The 25,596-nt window shown below is 26.2% G+C and overlaps 3 protein-coding genes across 3 annotated transcripts; 2 read left to right on the top strand and 1 right to left on the bottom strand.

The window, feature by feature from the left end:
* Nucleotides 1-18,748: 18,748 nt before the first annotated feature.
* HO173_013220 (uncharacterized protein) lies at nt 18,749-22,785 on the bottom strand (the record flags this gene model as incomplete). The annotated part of the gene is made up of 3 exons (XM_037315044.1): nt 18,749-19,809; nt 19,871-22,545; nt 22,595-22,785. 3 exons carry the CDS (start codon nt 22,783-22,785, stop codon nt 18,749-18,751), a joined length of 3,927 nt encoding a protein of 1,308 aa, XP_037158047.1.
* A 1,060-nt stretch (nt 22,786-23,845) lies between these two features.
* Nucleotides 23,846-24,094, top strand: HO173_013221 (uncharacterized protein; the record flags this gene model as incomplete). Its single annotated transcript, XM_037315045.1, has 2 exons — nt 23,846-23,885; nt 23,943-24,094. The coding sequence occupies 2 exons, from the start codon at nt 23,846-23,848 to the stop codon at nt 24,092-24,094; spliced, it is 192 nt and encodes a 63-aa protein (XP_037158048.1).
* A 122-nt stretch (nt 24,095-24,216) lies between these two features.
* On the top strand, nt 24,217-25,479 carry HO173_013222 (uncharacterized protein; the record flags this gene model as incomplete). The annotated part of the gene is made up of 1 exon (XM_037315046.1): nt 24,217-25,479. The coding sequence occupies one exon, from the start codon at nt 24,217-24,219 to the stop codon at nt 25,477-25,479; it is 1,263 nt and encodes a 420-aa protein (XP_037158049.1).
* Nucleotides 25,480-25,596: the final 117 nt, after the last annotated feature.

The raw sequence follows: 25,596 nt of genomic DNA on the forward strand, positions 1-25,596 counted from the left end.
AAACTACGTAAAGATAATACTTATTAATAAATAAGATAGTCTCTCGATAAGAGTATATCGTATTATAAGCGATATAAACTAATTAAATTATTTTAATATATCGATTATCTTATTTATCTTATTATTCGTTATATCTTTTTTATATAATAATATATATTATATAAAGATAAATCGATTATTTATATATTAAAGATAAATAAACTATTCCTTTATAAGATTAAGAGTTATTTTCTCGATTCTATTAATATTAATAAGAGTATTATAAAAGAAAATCTTAAGATTATTAAAAACATTTATATAGAGTAAATTAAAATTCTATAAGAAGATCTCTATTAAAGTATTAATCTACGTCTTATATATAGTAATTAGTTTATATTCGCTCGATTATAAAGTATTAAATAACGTTATATTAAATAAGAGGTTTTTAATTTTAATTAAATAATCTAATTAATATCTATATCGTCTTTATTCTATATTAAAATAGTTTATTTAATAATTATTTATAAAGTCTATTAAAAGAGTACTTTATTACTTAATCTCGAAAAGATAAATAAGATTAATTTAAAAATAGTTAATCGAGATAATCGTTTTTAGAAATCTAAGTAAACGAATTATAAATCTAATAATTTATTATATCTACGATATACTTAGAACTTTTAAAGTTAAAAGAATATTAGATTAATAGAAAAGAATAACTTCTAGATATTAGATAAGTTTCTTATTTACTTATTTTAGATTTGAATAATTATAATATTTTAGATATATATCTTATCTTTTAATAGCGAGTAGAGTTATACTATAATAAAGTATTAGCTTATTACTTATATAGTCGAAGAGATAAATAAGATTATAATCTTTATTCGAAAGAATTTATTTATTAGAAAATTAGCTAATAAAAAGAATACTACTTATTAAAATTATATAAAGTTCTTATAGAGTATAAAGCTATATTTTATTCTAAAGTATAATATTAAATAAGATAATATTAGCTTAATTTCTTATACTTTAAATTAAATATATTTCTTCTTCTATAGATCGAGGTTCTATTATTACGCGAAATTAAATTTTTTATATTAAAGGATCGATATAGATGTAATATTAATATAGGTGATATTTAATGAGATATATTAAGAATACGCTTATAATACTACTCCCTCCCTTCGTTAAATTATATTCTATAATTAATAAGTAAAAAGATAGAAAAATAGATATATATATACGCTTAACGTCTAAAAAATAATAAAAGTAGTAAAGAAATAATCGTATTCGAGAGTTCTAGTATTATATCTTTCTTCGTAAGAGATATTAAGAACGATAGTAGCTTTCTATATTTACGCTATAGCGATATCGCTAGCTAAGATATAGGCGTATATAGAGAGTCTAGTCGAGAGGAAATCGATATAGTATAGCGAAAATTATATTTATAGACGTAGATATAAATAATAATAATTTTCGAATTCGTATTTAAGCGAATAAGATATCGATAGAATAATACGACGTAATTAATTAAGGGCTCTCGAATCGAATCGAGCTATAGATATTAAAAACTCTAATTTAATATTAAATAACTTTAATATAGTCTTCTCTATAATATATTATTTAGCTAATATTAATTATATTTTATAATAGCGATAACGTAATTTATATATATACTAATATAGCTTTAAAAGATCTTTAGAGTTATATTAATAAGAGGGGCTTACGCGAAAGATTATATATAAGATAATTTCTAATTAATATAGATCTAAGAAATCGATTCTCGATTTTAAAAAAAATAAGACTATTATAAAGATATCGAACGATTTTAATTTAATTAAAAACGAGGTATTCGAGATAGTTTCCTAGAACGCTATCTCTATTAAAAGTTAAGTTTCTTTATAGATAAGACTCTTCGAAATATCGCTTATAAAAGTCGTCTATTAGATTCTAGCAATTTTCGAATTTATCGCCGTTCGTATTATATTAGATAAGATTATTATCGAGATCTTTTTATTTAACTTTATACTTAAAATAACTATAGATTAATTTAAAGTTAAGTATTTCTTTAATAATTTATTTAATTTAATTATTAATAGTAATATACTTTAACGAAGAGTTTATCTACTCTAATAAGAGGTTATTTATTATAAGACTTAAGAGATTAAGATAAAAGACGTCGTAAATTCTTATAATTAACGAAAGTTTTAGATAATATAAGATTTTTATAAGATCTATAATCTCAAATAAATTAAGTCTCTTATAATTTAATTTACGAAAAGAGCGATTAAAGATAATATTCTTACTATTTAGAAAGATCTTATCGTCTATTTAAAAAGTAATCTTTTATTAATACTTATTAACTTATATAATTATAGTCTTCTAAACGCGATTTATATTACTTTAAATATACTTAAGAACTTATTTTATATAATTTATAATATTCTTTATCTAAGTAATATTAAGACGCTTATATATAATCTCGTAGTCGATAATATTTAAGCTAAAAGTTATTCGAGAATAAAATCTCTTATTTATAAGAAAAGATAAGATATTAATAGTCAATAAGATAGTATTATTATCGACGAACTCGATAATAGATAGCTATCTTATCTAGTCGTTCTATATATAATTATAATATATTTAAAGATAACGCTTTATATTCTAATTCGCTTATTTAATCTATTTATCGATTTTAGAATAAAAGGCTATTAATAGCTTAACTATAATATCTAATCTCTTATAAAAAGACTTTTATATAATAGCTATAAATTAAGAGCCTCGATTTAATATTATTAAGATCGATAGATTATATAAATAAAATACTTTCTTAAGTAGTAAGTTAACTATCTTCTTAGCGATAATATCTTTATTAATATTAAAATAGACTATATAGTAATATTTCTTAATAAATTAATTAATCGCTATTTAAATAGCGTTATAGTTATTAAATATAAATAAGTCTATAACGAAGTCGATTAATATATCTTATTATCGTTTCTATAAAATTAATAAAGACTATAATAAATTATATTCTTAATTATAAAGCGCTTTAGCTCTTTAATAGATATAGTAATTCTTAATATAGATAGCTATAATAGTTCTTATATCTCGTTAATAATATTTTCTTTTAAGTAGTTTATAAATATATACTATCTCGAAATAGTCGTAGAATAATTAATCGTATATCTCTCGAATAATATCGATATATATATTATCGAATACTTATAAACGATTCTTATAATAAAGTATCTCGTCTTATACGAAGTATTTACTAAGAGTAATCTCTTAAAACTTATTCTTATTTTCGACGATAGTCTTACGAATTTTTATATAATATTTATCTTTCTTATTAGCCTCTACTACTTTATAATAAATAGAGTTATTAATTATATATATATCGATATATTCGCTATTTAATTTTAATCGATTAGAGATAAGAATTATTTAATACTATTAACGTAATTATTTATTTTCGAAATTAATTAATTTATATTTAGCTATTTATATAAATATATTTATCTTAATATTCTAAGATCTAGATCGATAAATAATCTTTATATTAAATTCTAATAATATATTTAAATATCGAGTCTAGCGTCAACTAAGATCTCTTTCTTTAATAAAATATATTAGTTCTTTATAATCGATAAAGATCTTAATAGAAATATTTATATATTTTAATTTAGAACGCTAGTATTCTAGATAGCGAATAATTACTAGTAATTTCTTATTATAGATCTAATAATTATACTCGATAGAAATTAGATTTTTACTATAGAAGACTATCGAGTAAAGTACTTTCTTATTATTATATTAGAAAAGAATATCTTTATTAATATAGTCGAAAGAGTTAGTCTCTAGAACGATCTTCTTTATTCTATCGAAATAATATAGAACTAAAGCTTTAATAACGACGACTTTTAGAAAGTAAAAAATCTTTTAATATACTAAGAATTAATTAAATATAGTCTTTTTTATAATAAGTTTTATTATAAATTTAACTATTTTAGAGAAGTCTCTAATAAATCGTTAGTAAAAATTATAAAATTCGATAAAGATCTATATCTCTTTAAGGTTAATAGATATAGTTTACTTAATAATAGTCTAAATTTTAATAGAGTTTATTTATAACTCGTCTATAGATATTAATAAATCTAGAAACTTAATTTTCTAGACGTAGAATTCGTATTTAAGAATATTTATCTAAAGATCGATATTTCTTAATTTCTAAAGAATTTATCTAACGTATTAAATATATTTCTTTTTTATCTTATTATAAATAAGTATATTATCGAGATAGATCTAATAGAAGTTATTTAGATACTCGAATAGAATATTATTTATATATTATTAATATATAATTAAATCGTTAATTAGTTTAAAGAGAAGAATTTAATACTTATATACTTTAAGAGAGATAATAAAAGTAGTAAAATTCTCGCTATCGAGATATATATATAGTTTATTAAACGCGGCTATAATATCTAATCGAGTAAGATATTTATATCTCTAAATTCTTATTAAAATCTTATCTATTAATAAAATTAGATATCGATTTCTTTTAATAATAGCGTTTAGCTTTCGATAGTCTATATAAAAACGTAATTCTTTATTCGACTTTTTCGCGAATAGAATAGATAAGGCGAATAGTATATAGCTTAATATTATAAATCCCTTCTTTAAATATTTATTTAGATACTTCTTTATCTATTTTAATTTATATTCTAATATTAAATAGATTCTACTTTTCGAAAGTTTCGTTTTATTAAAGCTATCGTTAAATTCGAGTTTATAATTATAAGAATAATATAGAAGAAGTATATTCATCTTAGTTCTATCGAAAATATTAAGATAGTCATAATACTTCGTAGATAGCTTATATTTTATCTTCTTAGAATTAATCTTATTAATACTATTAATCTAAATAGAATAATTAAAATTATAATATCTTTTATATTTCTTTTCTAAGTTATAGAAATAGAGTTTATTAATTAATATATAAGAATCGCGAGATATTTAGATAATAAGAGATATATATAATATTAACGAGTTATTATAGATCTTATTTATTATTAATATAAATAGTTTATTATCTTTTTTACGAGCTAGTTAATAGTAGATCGCTATATTAATCTTAGCGATATTAATAAACTTAGACTTCTTATTATTCTTATTCTTATTTAATAAAAAGATATTTAAATTAATCTTATTATCGTAAGTAAATAAGAGATAACTTTATTATTTTAATATAATAGATAAGAGAATAAGTAATATAAATAGTTAAAGCTTCGAAGTTAATAGAAAGAAGAGTTCGTTTATTATTAATATCTAATTATTATTATAATTATATCGATCGAGTAGAAAGAGTATCTTATTTTATAATATATTAAGAATTACTTTATATTTATTTATTTAAGATTTTTTAATTATTATATTATATTTTAATAATATAATTAATATTAAATATATTTCTTCTTAATAGTCTTTTACTATTATCGTTTAGAGTAAATAGTATATAATTAATTATTTTATAATCTAGCTATTATAATTTCTTAGTAATTTAAATTATAATAGTAAAAGTAATTTTAGATATAAGACTTTATATATCGCTAAAATTAAGAACTCGTTTATAACTATATAAGTATCGATATATTTATTATCTATAAGAGAGTTCTAAAATAAATATTTTCTCTCTTATAAAGATAGTGTAACTTATATATAAAAAGAACGACGTGTTAAGGCGTTATTAAAGATATCTATTAGATATACTTTATAAGTATCTCTTATTATAACTTTAAAAGAGACTATTTATTTCTCGAATTTGAAGAAGAATCGTCGCTACCCGTAATATCGACGTTATCAATTTCGAATTCTTTATTTATTTCTATCGCGTAAAGTTATACTTTCTTAAAGGCCTTTTTATTAATCTCGATTTAGATAGTTATTATATAGTTCTTTTAATAGTAATCTTTCTTATTATAGTTATAGTATATTAATTTTCTTAACTTTAAATTAATTATAATATTTAAAAACGTAGTAATTATACTTAAATTAAACTCGATAATAAATATAAGATATATATTAATCGCGGATATTATCGTCGATATTTATATTATAGTTAACTTAATAATAATCTTTATAAACTTAAAATTCTTATAATTAATACGTTATAAGTTATTTAGCTTTTAAAGATATTCTTTTATAGTCTTTAAGATAGTAAAATCTTTTATAATCTATTATATCTTCTTTAATTTCTTTCTTAATTTCTTAGAAAGATAATTCTTTAATATAAGAGTTTTATTATAATTAAGAATAATATCTAATTAAATAAAGTCTAAATAGAAGTTAATAAAGATTTAAGTCTCTTATTATAGAGTATATATATTATATAATATATTATTACGTCGATTTAAGTTCTTATAAATATTAATTAACTTATTTATAATCTTAATAAAAGATTAATATAAATTAATAAAGTTTCGAAGTCTTCTATATATTATATATTATATAGTCTTATTATCGAGTTATAAGACTATATAGATTATCTTAAAGTTCTTAATAAGATAATAATCGCTATTAATCTTAAATTTCTATTTTATTTTAAAGAATTAGTCGTTTTAGATAAGATCGCTATTATCGATAAATAGAGATAAATCTAAAATCTTAATTAATTTCTCTTTTAAATATCTAGATATACATTTCTCCTTAATTAAGAATAGTTATAAGTCTTTTATTAACTATATATTAAGATTATTAACTTTTCGCTATAGAAAAGTTATATTCTTCTAAAAGTCTTAAACTAGTTAATTTATCTTCTCGATTATTCTATAAATCTAATATAAATTATTTATAATTAGATTCTTTTTTATTATAACGATATAATATCGAGTAATAATCTTTCGAAAATTATCTTACTTCTAATAAATTTTATTTAATATAATTATAAATTCGTTAAATTAATACTTAATTTAATATTATAATTATAGACTATTAGCGATATTTTAAAACGTATTTATATTAAGTTTATCTCGTTAGACTATATTATCTAATAGAACTAATATTTATTAAAACTTAATTTACTCTAGTAGAGTCTTAATTTAATTTATTTTTTCGATATTAAACTTTATTATAAAAAAGAAGAAAGAAAGATTTAAAATAAAGTAAAGAGGAGTTTAAATACTTCGAAAGAATAGATATTAGAAATATTAGATATACTAGAGAGTAGTAAAGCCTCTCTAAAGACGTATCGAAATTATTCGATATTAAGAATAAAAATTTTTACTATAAAGCTTAAGATAAGATTATTTCTTTATAGGGGGTTTAATATACTTATTTCTTAATTATTTAAGACGTTAAGAAGACTATAAGTACTTTAAATAGTAGTCTTTCAAGTATACTTACTTCGCTTAGAGGATTTCTTATCTTATAGAGAAGTTATATATAAGAAAGTTTCGAAGAATAGTATCTTTAATTAACTATAACTCGGTCGTTTCTTATCTAATTAAGATCTTATTAAAATCTTAGATATTATAATATATAAAGTTATAAGTAATACTATTAGTATATATTTTAAATATAAAAATATAAGATAATATTAGCTATTTCTTTCGATTCGCTAGCTATACGAATAGTCTAATATCTTCTTTATCCCTCGACTACTATTTATCGAGACCGTTTCGCTATTTCTTTTAAGCTCTTTAAAATCGATTTACCTATCTAATAAGCTTATTTAGAGATATAATAACTTAACTTAATTTCTTATTAAAGCCTCTATTAGCGCGTTTCTTTAAATTTAATATAAATAAAATAATAATAATAAATAAAATAAGTAAATTAATCTTAGTTATAACTCTAATAATTATTATATATAATATATTTAATATTTTAACGCTTTAAAATCGATTTATAAGTATCTTAGCTATTTTCGCTAAACCTTTTAATTATAATTTAATTATTCTTTAAAACTTCTCTATTACTATTATTTTTATAATTTTTTTTATTTCTTAATCTTTTTTAATAATTATATCTTTAATTTTATCTTAAATATTAATTTATATAACTTCTTTACTTACTCGAAGTTCTTAATTATACCTTTAGCATTTTCGAGATACTTTATTAATTCTTATAAAGCTTTATAAGATAAAGAATCTTTTTAATTAATAAGATATTTAATCTTATTCTTATAAACTCTTTTATCTAATATCTTATTAATCTCTTACTCTTCTTCTTTATTAATTAAAATTATTTATAACTTTAAATTATTATTACGCGAATATTACGACTTTAATAGCGATATATAAAATATAAAATAGATTCTTCTATATCTAGTAGTAGAGATTTAATTTATAAATCTATATATTTATTTTCTCTAATACTTTAAAAGATCTAAACTATTTATAATTAAGTTTCTTCTTTAATTATAAAATATATATATTTAAGCTTTATAATAATACTTTATTTTCTTTTTTAAAGATTATAACTTTATAATTACTATTATAATACTTTATTTACTACTTTAACGCTCGCTTCTATAATTCTTTTAAATATAATCTTATCTCTTATAATTATTCTACTTACTCTATAATAATATTACGATATAATAAGATCTTCTTTAAAGTTATTACTTATTTAGATCTAGCGTAACTTAATATAATATATATCTACTCTATAGATATATAGAATAATTAATATTTTTATATTATATTATAAATTATAATATAGTTATATTATCTTCTAATAAATAAGTAATATTTTTTTCTTAAATTTCTAACCTTAAAATATATTTTTAAATCTACTATATATCTTATTAATAGATCTTATAAAATCTTATTAATACTTATATATATGTTATAAAAATAAATTATTTATATTAATATTATATATTTCGTAAATCTTACTTCGCTAATTAGCATTTTAAAAGATAAATAAATTATATTATTAGAATTTTAATAATTAACTATATAATATAAATTTAAGATTTTCTAATTTAGTCAAAATTATTCTTTTATATATATTAATATATATTTAAGCTTTTTAATAATACTTTATTTTTTTTAAAGATTATAATTCTTATAATTATATTATATCTATAATATATAACTATTAATTATCGCCTTTTATAATTCTTTTAGATATAATCTTATCTCTTATAATTATTCTACTCGCTCTATAATAAATAATACTTTTTCTCTTAAGATTTTACTCTTAAAAGTATTTTCTAAATCTACTATATATTCTATTAATAGATCTTATAGAGTCTTATTAATACTAAATTCGTAATAATATACGCTATTATTATATATAAATATAACTTATTAATAAAATTTTAAATTAATTATTTTATTTATAATTATAATATACTTATAAATAATATTTTAATATCTAATTTTATCTCTTAATCTAATTATTAATTTAAGAATAAAATATAATATTTAACTTACGCTTCATATTTAGATATTAATATAATATTATCTAAAACTTACTTATAAATAAAAAATCTTAATTTAAAATTAAGTTATATATTATATTATATAATAATATAAATTCTTATTATAAGATATTAATAAGATTATTAATCTTTAAATTCTTAATAATTATTATATATATTATATATTTAATTAACTTATTTATTAAGATTAAGATAATATTATAAATCTTATTAATATACGAATTTCTAATAAATAATAGATTTATAATAAAATCTAATATTATAATATAAAATAAATTTATATTATCTAAGAGAATCAACGTTAGCTCGCTATATAATTTATAATAATAAATTTATATTCTTTAATAATCGAGATAAATACGAATATACTCTATTATATCGCTTATTATATCTATTTAATAATATTTAAATCTAATACTCTCTTTAATACGTTTACGAGTAAAATATTTAATATTAAAGTTATTATAATTTATATAAAGAATCTCTTTCTTTATAGTAGAATCGTTAGAAATATAGATTACGAGGCTATAACGTAATAGTTTATTCTTATTAACTCTTTATTTTAAAAGCTTATTCTATTTAATAGCGTATTTTTAATACTACTTCTTATTTATAATAAAAGTATTTTTATATTATAATTTAAATAGCTATATTATTATTAATTCTTATAATTTTAAATAAAATCTCTTTAACTCTAAAATTTAATAAATTAGAAATTAAGATAATATTATAATATTTAAAATATATATTTATTTATTAAATACTCTCTTATTTAAATTAATAACTTAGATATCTATAATAATAATATTATTTAATTACTTTATTAACGCTATAAGTTTAATTATAATAAATATATTATTATATTTTTATAGATTAAATTAATATTTCTAATTATAAAGCTTATTTTATAAGATAGAGAGAAAATTATTATTATTATTCTCGCTATTATTTAATTTAATAATATTAAATCTTCTTAATAATATATTTATAGAATTAAGTTTTTTTTTATAATATTTAATTATAAAGTTAAATATAGCTAATTTCTTAATCTAGCGAATCTACTTTATATTAAACTCTTTTATTATTATAAAATAATATAAATTATTATAATCTAAGATTATATAAATAAAGTACTTACTATTTTATAAGTAATATCTTTAATTTTTAAAGTCTAATATAATCGTATAAAGCTTTTTATTATATATATTCTAATAAGACTTAACGTCTTTAAATTTATAGCTAAAAAAAGTAATAGAATATTATTATTTATTCTCGCTTAATTAATTAAATATATTATCTATATCTATATTAAAAGTATTAATCTTTATAATAAATAATACTTTTTAATTATAATATTTTAATATAAATACGATAATAAATACTCGCTTAAGTATCTTAAAAGTCTTATATACTTTTTTATTAAATATAAAGAGTAATTTAATCTTATCTTTCTTTATTTCTTAAATTAAATTTATTAAAAACGCAGTTATCTATAAAAAGCCTTATATAAATTACTAATAAAAATCTACGAACTCTAGAAAGATTAAGATATTTTTAATAGATTCTAATTCTAATTATTTAGTAATAGTCTTAATACGCGATAACTTTATTTAAATATTACGCTAATTTATTAAGAATCTTAAAAAGATAATCTTATTATAATTAAAAGTATATTTTGATAATTTTATATAGAGTCGATACTTTAATAATACGCGTAATATTTTATATATATACTTTTAATATAACTCTTTTATTTCGAAATAGATTAATATATTATTTAAATATATTATATAGAAGATATTAATATATAACTTAAATACTTTATTTATATAAGCTTAAAAGATTATAAAAATATTTATAAGATTAAAAGATATTACTTAATATTTAAATTAGTTATAGCGAGTTCGAAAGATAATTTTTTACTTATCTCTCTTTTATACTTATATTTTATAATATATATTATAAATATTAATCTTAATAAAGTACTTTATATATATAAATCTTTTTAAAATCTTTAAGAATAGCGGTAATAGATAATTATTCTTAATAATTATCTTATTAAGTTCTCGATAATTAATATATAATTATAGCGAGTTATTTAATTTCTTAATAAATAGTACTAGCGAGTTAATTTAATCTAATTAAAAGTTAAATCTATTTTCTCTTAAAGTATAATATTTAAATAATCTCTTAATCGCTAAAAATTTATTATATAATATATTATAAATTAAATTATTTCTAAATAGCTTTTCTAGATAATAAATTAATAGTAATACTTAATTTTATATTATTCTATATATTAAGATCTATTAAATAACTCTTTAAATAAAAGACTTCTAATAAATTCTTAAATTATTTAAATATATTAAAGTTATCTATTATAGATATTCTATATAGAAAGTTTTATTAATATACGCTATTATATTATTATTCTTAGTAAAATATTATTAATATAATAAATATTAATAAATAATATATATAGTAATATTTATAGGTAATATACTTAATATAATTAATATATATATATAATATATATTTATTAGATTATTATATTATATAATTTTACTAAATATATATTATAATATTATTATATATATTATTATATAGTCTTTAATAATATTATATTAATATTCTTTATAATATTCTTTAATGAGATACGAAATATTTATCGATTATAATTTCTATATTTTAATATATTAGTAATAATAGATTTAATTATAAGTAATAATCTTCGCTTATTACAATAATAATTTAATATAAACTAATATTAAAAAGTATATATTATATAAGATCTTAGAAATGAGTTAAATTTTATTTTTAAATTAAAATATATTATTATTCGGTTATTATTCTTTATAATAGTCTCTATATTCGCTTATTAATCGTATTAATTTCTCTTATATTAATTAAATAAATTAATAAAAAAAATTATAAAAGTATAAGTTTATATATACTATTATTACTAATTTAATTATCTTTTATTATACTTCTTTAGTTAATTTCTTTTATATTTATTTATTATAAATTCTTTATTAATATATTATTATAATTAATAATAAAAATATTAATAGAATTAATAAAATATAAAAGAATATTTAAACGTATTATATATATATTAAAAAAATTATTATTTAAAATCTCGAATACTATCTAATATAATTATTATACTTTTAAAGTTTATTCTTAAATAATATTTAAGATCTAAAATATATTAAGAGAATTTATAATAAAATAATAAAAGATTATATAAAGAAGAAAGACGCGTTTTAAGAGATATATTATTAGATTAATAGATATTATACTAGCTTAAGAGATATAATAAAAAAAAATTAAGTTTTAAAAATCTTTTAATATATTTATAAGTAGTAGTAGATAGTTATTAAACTCTTTAAGCTTAATATAGTTTATAAATAATAATAAATTTCTTAAGAAATAATTTAAAAGTATTAATATAAGACTTTAAGAGATAAGTAAAATAAATATCGAAAATTTAAATATATTAAGTAATATTTAAATAAGAAATATCTATTATAATATATATTTATATTAATAAAATTAATAAAATTATAGAAGAAGATAGTTATAATAATATATAAAATATATTATTATCTTTTTAAATATATCTAATATAATTACTATAACTATTATATTTAAATATTTATTTAATTTTTTAATAATAAATTATTATATAAAATTTATTTTAAAGTTAAAAATATTATATATAGAATTAAAGCTTATATTAAATAAAGATATATATTATAATATATATTATAAATTAATTTCTTTAAATTAATTTATTACGAATAATTACATAGATATTTTATATATACTTCTACTATTTAGATTTAGAAATTTAAAAATTATATATATTATATAATTATATACTTTAATTTAAGTTAATATTTATATCTTAAATTTTTAATAAAAGAATCTTATAAGATTTATAATCTTAACTTAGTCGATTTAATTAAATAAAATCTAAATTTATAATTAAACTATATATATAAATTTAAGATTTATAAAGCTTAACTCAATCTTTTTTTTTTATATATATTAATTCTAAAATTTTTAAAATCTTTAAAAGTAGTAATAACGATTAATTATTCTTAATAGTTATTTTTTTAGATTTTCGATAGTTAATATATAATTATAGCGAGCTATATAAGTTTTTTAATAAATAGTATTAATCGAAGTTAATTTATCTAAATTAAATATTAAATTCATTTTCTTTTAAATATAATATTTAAATAATCTCTAATATCTATAAACTTATTATATAATATATTATAAATCGAATTATTTATAGATAGCTTATTAGATAATAAATCGATAAAGTACTTAATTTAATTATATCTATTAAAACTATTAAATAGCTCTTCTAAAAAACTTTTAATAAATCTTTAAATTATTTAAATATATTAGAGTTATCTAGCTATATAATATTATATTATATAATTTTATTATAATTATCTTTATTATTTTTAAATAAAATCTAATATAAAAATATAATAAACGCTTATTTTAAATTATATATAATTATTATATTAGCTAATAATATAAATTACTTCTATATCTATTATTACGATATTTACTTACTTTTTATTACTTATAGAAAAATCGCGATAAATTTAAAACTACTTACGCTAATAAATATTTAAATTAATATTATAGATTTAAAAAAAATTAAGAATAAGATTATATTCTTATATATTTATAGTATACGCCTTTAAGATTTACTCTTACTTTTTTTCTTAACTATTCGCGAGATTAAAGATTAGATTATATTTTTTATATAAAAATATTTAATAATTATTAATAGTATATATTATTATTAACGCGTATTTAGATTTAAAAATCTATATCTTTTTAATAAAAGATTATAATATAAAGATTTTCTCGCTATCGATATCTATTAAGATAATTATTTTATACTTTTTATTTAATATAATAATTTTATCTCTTAATAATAGAGAGCGAGATTATCGCTTAATTAATAGCGTATTTAATACTATAGCGATAAATATTAAACTTTATTTTTTCTCTTATTTAATTTATAATTATATACTTTATTATTTATAATATAATTTAAATATTTAAAAGAATTCTTATAATATCTTAGCTACTTATAATTATAATATTATATTTTAATAAGAAACGTCTTAGACTTAATATAAGAGTTATTATCTTTAAATTTAATTCGTTTAAACTTTTAATCTTATAATATTAATAAAAATAAACTCTTCTTTTAATCTTATTAACTTTTTATATATTATTTCTTAGACTTAGTATACTATTAATTATTACTTCTTTAATTACTTATCTTATTATTAAAGCGAGTCTTATCTAAAATAAAGAGCTCTTTTATTTTTTATAGTCTTTACTTTATATTTTAATATTATTATAATAATATAATATAGATAATAAATTAAATAGCCTCCTTTATAGCTTTTAAAGAAATTTTCTCTATTACTCTATCTTATAAATCTTTTATATATTTTAGATCGATTATATAGCGATCTTACTATAACTAGAGTATAATAAAATAGTTATTAAAGCTAACTATTAATTATATATCTCTTATTATTATTTTAATTAACTAGTATTCTATATTATAAAACTTTTATTATAAACTTAATTTAAATACTATCTCTTATATTTCTTCTAGATAAATTCTTTAATTAGTATATATAAAAGAATAAGGTAGGGCTGAGCTTGAAAACCTTGAATTTATATGTGTAGCCAATCATCAATTCGACAGGTCTACGCTTTTTGGTTAGACACCACGGGTAAATAAATTAGCGTCCGCAACCATCAAAATCTCGCCTTCCCGCGCCTCCCTTATCAAAAAAATAGGTGTACATTATTAACACATAGAATAACTTTTTTGTTTTCTATTAAAATTTTGAGATTTTTTTTTTAAATTTTGAAGCGCTGTTTGTGCTTTCCGAATTTTTAAGAATTTTGAAATTTAGTCTTATAATTATTAAAGCGCAAGGAATTCAAATATCGCTCACCAAAGTTCGCTCACCAAAGATCGCGGACAGCCGGACAGCCCTGATCAAAAAACAGGTACACATTATTTGATTTTAGAATAACTTTTTTGTTTTCTATTAAAATTTTGAGATTTTTTTTCTAAAATTATAGAACGAAATGTGGGCTTTTAGATAAAAAAAGAATTACTAAATTTAGTCTTATGGATGTTTAAAGGTAACGAATTTTTAAAGTGTTGTCGCTTATAAAGTTCGCTCATCAATATTTACTCGACAGCCCTGATTAAAAAAAAATTAATGAATTTAATTCATAGCCTTTACTCGTATCGTATAATATTATATTTCTAATATTTCTCTAGATTTATTTCTTAGTATTTACTAAGAGAATAGAAGATTAGCGAGTCTTTTCTTTATTTATATAAAAATCGATATAAAATATTAAGGCGATAAAATTATCGTAATTTTATAGAAATATAATTATTAAATTATAGTTATTAAGATACTACGTATTAGATATCTTAATAATACTTATCTTCTTATAGCTCGAATTATAATAATAATTATCGCTATACTTATAACGATATTCTTATATATTCTATATTTTAATTAGCTTAAATTTTTTGATAATTAATTACTTCTTAATATTAAGTTTTAGAAGTTAATAGCGTTAAACTTAAATTAAATCTATAAGATAAGAGTTTTTATTTATAAATAAAGAGTTATTAGATATAACGCTTTAATAATTATTATTTTTATTAATAATATTATTAGAATTTCTATTAATATTAGAATTAATATTATAATTACTTAATTATATAATAGATATATTTTAATAAAAATTATTTATTAAATTAAAAATATCGCTAATAGATTATAATAAAACGTTTTTATTTTATAAATTAATAGAATTAACTCGCGAGTTATATATTATAATTAAATTAAATAACTTTATATAAATAAAGTTATTAAAACTATAAGATAATAAGATCTCTTTTAATAAAATTATATAGTAGCTATATAATTATAAGATCTAAATATATAATTAATAGAATAAATAGATTAATTACTAGATAAACTAATAATTAAAAAAAAAAGAAGAAAAAAGAGAACTCGTAAATATTTAAGACTTTATTAAGTATATTAAATACTCGCTTTAGCTACGTAGTTTATAGTCTAATAAGCGATATAAGCGAGTCTATTAATTCGCTTCGAGTACTTTTACTCTTATAATTAAATAAGTTATCGAGAATAAAATAAATTAATATTTATATTTATTAAAAAGTAGATATACGTTATTAATATATAAAATAACTTTTTTAATTTCTATTAAAATTTTAATTTTTTTCTTAAATTATAGAACGAAATATAAGCTTTTAAATAAAAAAAGAATTTTTAGATTTAGTCTTATAATTAATTATTAAAGCGTAAGAAATTTAAATATCGCTTATTAAAGTTCGCTCGATAGTCGAATAGCCTTAATTAAAAAATAGATATATATTATTTAATTTTAGAATAACTTTTTTATTTTCTATTAAAAATTTTTAACTTTTTTTTTAAATTATAAAACGAAATATAAGCTTTTGAAGAGAAAAAAATTCTTAAATTTAGTCTTATAATTATTAAAGCGTAAGAAATTTAAATATCGCTTATTAAAGTTCGCTTATTAAAGATCGCTTACTCTAATTAAAAAAAAAATTATAAATTTAATTTATAAATCTTTACTCGTAAAATTATAAATAGATAGAATTAATTTAGATATAAATTAATCTTATATAATTATATAGTGAAATTATTCGTTATAGTTGAAATTACTTATGAAATATCTCGTTTAGATGCGAAACGCGAAATTCGTTATTTATTTTAATCGATTCTAGTACGATAACCTAGATTAATAGAGAGATTAATTACCTATTAGAAAGGAGGCTTATAAGTTCTAAGCGAGAGAATCTTAAATTACTTAGTTTACGTACGCTTAACGTACGCTTAACGAAGTCTTAGTAAATAAGCTCAAGCAAGCGATCCCCCCGAGTTTTCTTTACTTTCTTTAGAATTAGTTTTACTATTAAATCTATATACGAATATATATATCTTTCTAATTTCATATTATTATATAACTCTAAGACTTCGATCTAATATCGAGTTTAATAATATCGAAATTTCATTTTTCATTTTTTCATTTTTCAATTTTTTAAATTTTAATTTTCGCTTCTTTCTTATAATTATATTAATTTCTAAAGAGTATAAATTATAATACGTATTCTATAATATAATTTAGAAATAAATAATATAAACTATTTTATTATTAATAAAGAAATATTTAGTTAAAGATTTTTATTAGTATATATAAAAGAATAAGATAGAATTAAGCTTAAAAATCTTAAATTTATATATATAGTTAATTATAAATTCGAGATTATTACGTCTTTTAACTAGACTATCTAAGTTAGCTCGCTAGCCCTTTCGAGCTCTCTTTATTCGAGTATACTTTTAATATACTTTTAGTTCTATAACTAACGAGCTTACGAAGATATCTTCTATTTTATATTTATATCTTCTTTTTATTATAATTCGATAGTCTTATTATTCTAATTTTATCTTACTTATACTGTATCGCATTTACTAGTTCTCCTCTTATTAAAAATTTAGATATATATTATTTAAATTTAAGATAACTTTTTTATTTTCTACTAAAATTTTAGATTTTTTTTTAAATTATAAGACGTAGTTTACGCGTCTTAAAAATTTAAGAATTTAAAAATTTAATCTTTTAACTATTATAAGACAAGGACCTTAATTATCGCTTATTAAAGTTCGCTTATTAAAGATCGCTTATTAAATTTACTCGATAGTCTTAATTAAAAAAAATAGTTATAAATTTAATTTATAGACCTTTACTCGTAATATTTATAAAAAGTTAGCGAAAATATTAACTCTAACTCTACTCTTAAAAATACTTTTAAGTATATCGTCTAGATAATTCTTTACTCGTAGTATCCAGAAGTGAGTAACCTCGCTTAATAGCGCCGGGAGAGTTGACCAATCAAACTACTTAGTTCACCGCGAAAATCGTCCGGCTTACAGCTTGGCTTGGCACGTGGTCCCCTGACCCGTATTCTCCGACATCGTACATTACTTGCTTATATAGGACTAAAAGTACACCTAAAGGTACTGACTGCTATTGATCAAGACTGCCTCCAGAAAACAATAATGGGTATTGCACAATGTCACTCACTCGCTAATCACGCTCAGAACGTAGCAATACAATCCACTCCCTTCTGCATCCTGCCTAATGCGTCACAAAACCATATCAGTCTTCTGCCGAGCCATCATCTCAGAGCTCGATCAAGTCCACCTCTGAGAAGTCAGGCGGACTCTTTCTGTATACGACCCTCGCACTGCTGTCCAAGCCCGTAAACTTGTTGCTAATCCAGATGTACTTCGACAACTTCTGCGTCCGATAAATTTCATCATCACTCACTCCTAGATCGTCTCTAGGGATCCAAATCACAGGCCTTCTGGCTCTTAACGCCTCATGCTGGAAGGCTCGCTGCACGAGCTTGTCTCGCTCGTCCGGCGTCAGATCCTCGATTTCATCATTGATCCCCGCGAACAGAGCTTCTCCGATCGCGTTCGTTCCACTGCGTTGAGCCTCAAGATCTGGTGATTTACGCGCAGGATGGTGCTGGCGATGATATTGCCGGGGCGAGGCAACCTGTCCGTTCTGTCCGGGAGAATAGGGCGTCTGCTTCCGGGAACGGTCCGCCCAGGACGATGCCTTGAGAGGAATGAGATTTCCCACCGCTTCCGGTACTAGCAGCCCCAGAGTTCTTGGATCCAGTCTACCACGCTCGTTGGGGGCTTCGATGTTCTGCATTTCAATACTCTCACACGCCCTATTATCGTCTGCAGAAAGACGTTCGCGATCATTGAGGACATCGTTGATGTCGTCACCCTCTTGCTCGTTCTCATCCAGCTTCCAACGCTTTTCTTGTGCTCGTGCGAATTCCTCGTCGCGCATCACAGCCTCGTCTTCCAGAGTGATGGGCAAGTACCTCAGCAATGGTCCAAATGCACCGTTGAGGAGCCATTGATAGAGAATGGTAAGAATAAGAACAACAATCATGATGATACCTTGGACCTTGCAGGGTGTGCCAATTGCTTTGCCATCGGGTGCTGCATCCCTAACGAGGAAGAATAGGCCGATTAGACAAAGCTCCATTAGATACAACCCTGTGAAGAGCTGATTGATGGCCGTGGGATAGAGCAAGCCACCTGTGTCGAAGCGGAACTTTGTCACATAGAGCGTGTTGTACCTATAGACTAGCCAAAATAAAGCGAAGGTGATGATGTTGAAAACCATGATCAGTGGAGATATAATGGAGTACACCAAACCTGAAAAATATCAGCTGATTCAATGATTGCGAGTATGATAGCGTTCTCCTTATTGACTCACCAATGCATGCCAAATTGGTGTAAACTGGGAAGAAAGTTCCCCACTGCATGTTGGGCAGATTTGTTTGTCTGTGCCATTTCTGCCTGGCGGTATTGTCGAGTAGCGGCGCGAGGAGAAACCACTCAATCAAGCCCACGATTTGGACGAGATCTCCGGCGCTAACCGATAATGCTTGCAACAGCAAGTATGAGAAGAAGTAATTCGAAGCTTTGGGCAGGTTCTGCGCCAAGAGTTCTGGTACGCTTTGAGGGTGTCGTGTGATTTCTGATATAATCGAGGTGATCCCAGACGATATTGAAATCACGAGGAATACCTGCACGAATAGAAACGCAAAGTAAAATTTCTGCACGCTCAACTCTACTGCCATGCCAGTATAATCGCCCTGAACCTTAGCAAGAAATCGTAGAATGATCGGGAGTAGAACCAAGAGGAGTGCCAGGATGACCTGAGGTAAGACACCTTGGATGATGGAAAATACCTCTCTCGGCGCAGGGGCAAGCCAATGCAACCATTTCACTGTGCCCGTGAGCGCCTTGATTTGCGACAAGATAGCAGTGAATGAGACCGGGAAGGCCCACCCGATTACCAGTCCGACAATTGTGACAAGGACAACGGCGGGGCGAACATAGGACTCCCACCATCTCATTGACATGTTGTCCCAAATGACATCGTCTGGCGAAATTTCCACAACTCTTGGAGCCATTTGGCTTGGTGTATGATGGCTGACAGCTTGACAGGCCATGTGTGCAGCTACTTGATGGTTAAATTGTACGAATGCAGAGTTCATAAGTGGGAACTTCTCGGGGTTTTTTTGATCTTGTTCGATCTCGGCATTGAGTCGAGCGACCTCCTTACGGCAGTAATCGATCGTGTCAACTTTTTGTCCTAATAGAGGCAAGGAGATCATCCATTGCGAACCAAAGATGGGAAGTCTCATAGATTCACGATCTTTCTCCTTCAGATATCGCTTCCACACAGGTTCACCTTCATTGGTATTATAGCCTTCCTGGTAGGCGATGGGATAGTCGACGGCTTTTTTCTCACTCGCTTTGTCATTTGGCGACTCCTTACGGGACTTCTTTGAGTGGTCTTTCGCCCCTTTTAAGCCTGGGTTCGATCCTGGACCATTGACAGTGGGTTGGGCATTGCACCCCGGGGTCATTGGACTTGGGCGGCTCAACGGGAATTCGTCTTCCTCCCGACCGTGAGGAGTAGGACTTGGAATACCGTACGGTACATTCTTCTTGCGATTCCAGAGATAGAACTTTGACTGGTACTGTTCTTCGGCCTCTCCAAGTCGCTCAGGATTGCGCAATATATCTGTATAGCCCGAGTCCCGCTTGGTCCTGTGATCAATTGGTGCGCCTTCGATGCCCAGGCCTTCACCATAACGACTCGACCTCGACCGTGAATATGCGGGCCCATCTCGTGATACGCTCTCCCTAATTGTACTATCATTTGATGGCTCGCTAGAGCTCTGCTGGTGGTCTCTTCCTAGGCTGGCGTCACGGTTCTTGTATGGATAGTCAGAATCTGGTGAGATCGACCGTGACCGAGTACCGTCTAAGCCGGAGCTGGCTTTTTCCACATGAGATTTGCTCCGTGGAGCTGCTGGCTCAGGAGTCGCCGGAATGGATCCTCCTATTGTGTTTAACCGCTCATCAATACCCTTGCCAACTGTCTTAAAGCCTCCGAAAACAGTCTTCCCCAGGTTGCCAATACCATGCCCAACAGCTTCCATTCCTTGACTCAGAGCAGGGATTGGCACTAGAGGTTTCTTTCGGTCTCGAGATTGCTCCCTTGACGGCTCATTGGAAGACTCCGCCAGCGCTTCGTCTATCGTATGCCGGACTTGATGTGGATCTCCAGAACTGATGCCGTCTGTTTGAGCCAGGTCTACGCTTTGCACTTCTGACGCCTTTAGGTGTTCTGATGCGGCTACCTTAGATTCCTTTCCGCCCGCGTTCTTCGCTTCCGTTTCAAGCTTGTCAAGATGTGACTTCTTCGCATTCTTTATAAGTGACGTCTCTGCGGATTCTAAGGAACCAGCAAGCTTGTTGCGACGCTTGACCTTGTTATGGAGCTCGTCGAAATCACGGTTGATCCAGATGTTGCGGATCCCACCAGGGAAAACATCGTAAAGTCCTTCAAGGGCTTCGAACGTGCACCATTTAGGTGGTATTGCTGTAACTAGAACAGTTGTTGCAGAAGCTCGCAGTCGATGTTGGGGTGAAGTCAGATAGGCTTGGCGTAGACGGATGTAACCCCTAATCTCATCGAAGAACACAAAGCATGTGTAGATAACTACGCCAACAGCCAAGACAAGATGAGCCCAGTATCTATTGTTCTTGTCGGGCGGTACATCGCCCCAGCCGAACCGGTCGAGTCCTGTGACGTTTGTATAAGTGCTTGATTTGAAGTTCCCTGTAGCAAAGTGTGGGCCCCTTCCGTGGACAAAGTTCAAGGGAAGAAGTATGGGGAGGATGACAAGTGCCATCGGGATAAAGATTTTCAGTAGTGTTCGTAAGTATCGTAGGAAAAAATAGGCATCCAGCCCACATTTCTGTATGAAGTCCGAATTTGACGTCTTGAAAACGGGTAGAATCCATTGCCAAAGACCTTTGGGAGGTGGTGCAGTTCGTTCACGTTCAGGGAGAAGAAATGTACGTGGTCTGCTAATTAGGGGTTAGCAGTTTCTTCAAAAATATATGTGCGCAGGCTTACTAGATTCTGCTAAACCTGCCATGAAGCAGTAGAAAAAGGCTGAACTCTATCCCAAAGACAGCGAGACCAGAAATCAAGGAGGCAAGGAATGAGTCGAGTGAAATGCCTGCTGACTGACTCGCTGTGCCACCTTGATCCAAAGCCTGGCTGAACGACGTAGGCCCCGCGATTGCTGAAGTGGAGGAAGACATGCCAGTAGCAGTTATTCCTAGGCTGGAACGGTATGTTCACGTGGACTTGCCCTGTGAGTGAGTGCGTGAGTAGCAGAGCAATCTCTAGCGACTACCTGAGTCGCCCACGCATTGATCTCATGGTAGAAAGGAGAGGAAGTGAGTGACGGCGATGGCATGAATGATGGCAAACGTAGAGGGAACTCTAAGACGCCCGCATGACATGTCGGAGGCGACAGCATGTAGCGCTCAGTGGCATGTTGTGTATCATGGGAAATCTGGTCAGAGCGCCCCTTTGTTACCACTTGGTGACTGGCAGGGATCACTTCTTGATTAACAGCGAGCCACGAGACTGGGAAGACGCGAGTTTGAACGCTAAGCTTTTCTATAGATTCACTGTCAAATTCCTAGCGGCGGTTAATCTCTCGTCCAATGAACGAAGCTTTTGAATTGGTATTCTTCGCTCACGACAGATCTTACTTTGCTCAAATCTCAGGCCATGGAGCAGATTTTTTGTGCAAGTTGTGCAAGAACACTACACGAGATCTTTGTGCTAGCAATTCTGGAAGCTGCTTATTCGTAGAGACGGTTCCTACAGCCAAGCCCTGATAAAGTGGGGCTGCGTGGGGCAGATTTTGGCGCCTATAATTGTATGGAGGTGCAATTGACTGCTTCTGCTTCTGCTTCTGTTTCTGCTTCATGCTCAAAACCGCCAGCATCCAAGGGTCCATTCTATTCACCACGTCTCTGACTGCCGAGGAAGATCAATTGAGCGCGGATTGTATGTGGCCAAGCGGCCTCCTGCGGCAATCCTCCCACCATCTTCGGATTGGTAAACCCCTGCAACTCATGAATCAGCCCTTACTACACACTTCTCGCTCCCAGCTCCTCGCATTCATGACTTCGTGTCGCGCAACAAATGCTGATCTGCTGTCATGTAGTGTGAAGCTCCTCCCGGAGTATAGATACTCAATTTTGGAACTACGTTGGGAGTCCTGCATTGCAATTGCCAGAATCGCCGAACTCATCAGTTTACGAGTACTCAATCAAAACTTCAAGGGTTCCTGAACCGCAAGACAAGATGGTTGGGTTAGGACCTAGGCGCCAGCCATCCCGAAAGGGTCCGTTGTCTCTCTGGGTGAAGCGTGAAGCTGGAGACTGATGGGGCATGCGTGTAGGGTCGATGGCAGATGTCCCTGATGATCTTCTCGAACAGATCAAGTACTTGGAGAACGTATTCACGGTGGATCAGGCTAAGTTGAAAGAGGTGACCAACCACTTCGTCAAGGAGCTGGAGAAAGGAAAGTCACCTGTCCTATTGCGCCGGTGAGGACATCTCTAACACCGACCAGGCCTCAGCGTCGAAGGTGGCAGCATTGTCAGTAGAGCGAAGCATCGAAGGTCACCCTCGAAATACTGACTTTACCACAGCCGATGAATCCGACCTGGGTCATGGGATTTCCTGATGGCCATGAGACTGGAACGTTCCTCGCCCTCGACATGGGCGGAACCAATTTGCGTGTCTGCGAGATCATCTTACTTGAAGAAAAGGGTGAGTTCGACATAATCCAGTCAAAATATCGGATGCCGGAAGAATTGAAAACGGGAGAATCCGAAGAGCTGTGGGAATACATTGCGGATTGTATCCAACAGTTCATTGAGTATCACCATGAAGTTGAAGATCTGGAAAAGCTGGACAAAATCCCTCTTGGTTTCACCTTCTCATTTCCAGCCACCCAGAATTACATAGACAATGGCATCCTCCAGCGCTGGACAAAAGGGTTTGATATCTCTGGCGTCGAGGGAAAGGATGTCGCCCCCCTCTTTGAAGCCGCCCTTGCCAAACGAAAACTCCCCATCAGACTCAGCGCCTTAATCAATGACACCACTGGTACCCTGATTGCCTCAGCGTATACCGACGACACCATGAGAATTGGCTGCATCTTCGGCACCGGATGCAATGCTGCCTATATGGAAAATTGCGGCTCCGTACCCAAAATAGCCAGCTACAACCTGCCCCCGGATATGCCTATCGCGATCAATTGCGAATATGGTGCATTCGACAACGAGCACATAGTCCTCCCTCGCACACCTTACGACGTCGTTGTCGACAACGACTCGCCTCGCCCCGGCCAGCAAGCTTTCGAGAAGATGATAGCAGGCCTGTATCTTGGCGAATTATTCCGTCTTGTGCTCGTAGATCTGCACGACAACAAGAGCTGCAAAGTCTTTCAAGGGCAGAACATCAGCAAGCTGCGGAAAGCATACACGCTTGATTCTTCCTTCCTCTCCATGATCGAAGAAGACCCTTTCGAGAATTTGTCAGAAACTGGTGATCTGTTTCATAGAGAATTGGGCATCAAAACAAACAAACCCGAACTGGAACTCTGTCGCCGCCTTGCCGAACTAATTGGCACTCGCGCTGCCCGCCTCTCAGCCTGCGGTGTTGCAGCTATCTGCAAAAAGAAGAATATGGAGACTTGTCATGTTGGCGCCGATGGCAGTGTGTTCAACAAATATCCTCACTTCAAAGCTAGAGGAGCGGTAGCACTGAGAGAGATATTAGACTGGAAGGTGGGTGAGAAGGATCCCATCAGTATTTTGGCTGCAGAGGACGGGAGCGGTGTGGGGGCGGCGTTGATTGCCGCCTTGACGATCAAGCGGGTGAAGGCTGGCAACCTTGCAGGCATTAGAAATGTCGAGGGGATGGTGTAGATACTCAACGACATAGAACATAGAACGGAAACAGGCCTGGTCTTTCGAACTGGGGCAATCTCAGCTACTAATGTAGGAAAAATCAATGCTCTGCTCCTCTCAGAGCAATGATGGGAC

The sequence above is a fragment of the Letharia columbiana genome (assembly GCF_014066305.1).
Source record: "Letharia columbiana isolate WasteWater2 chromosome Unknown xpSc0000093_s0, whole genome shotgun sequence".
Taxonomy (NCBI): Eukaryota; Fungi; Ascomycota; class Lecanoromycetes; order Lecanorales; family Parmeliaceae; genus Letharia; species Letharia columbiana.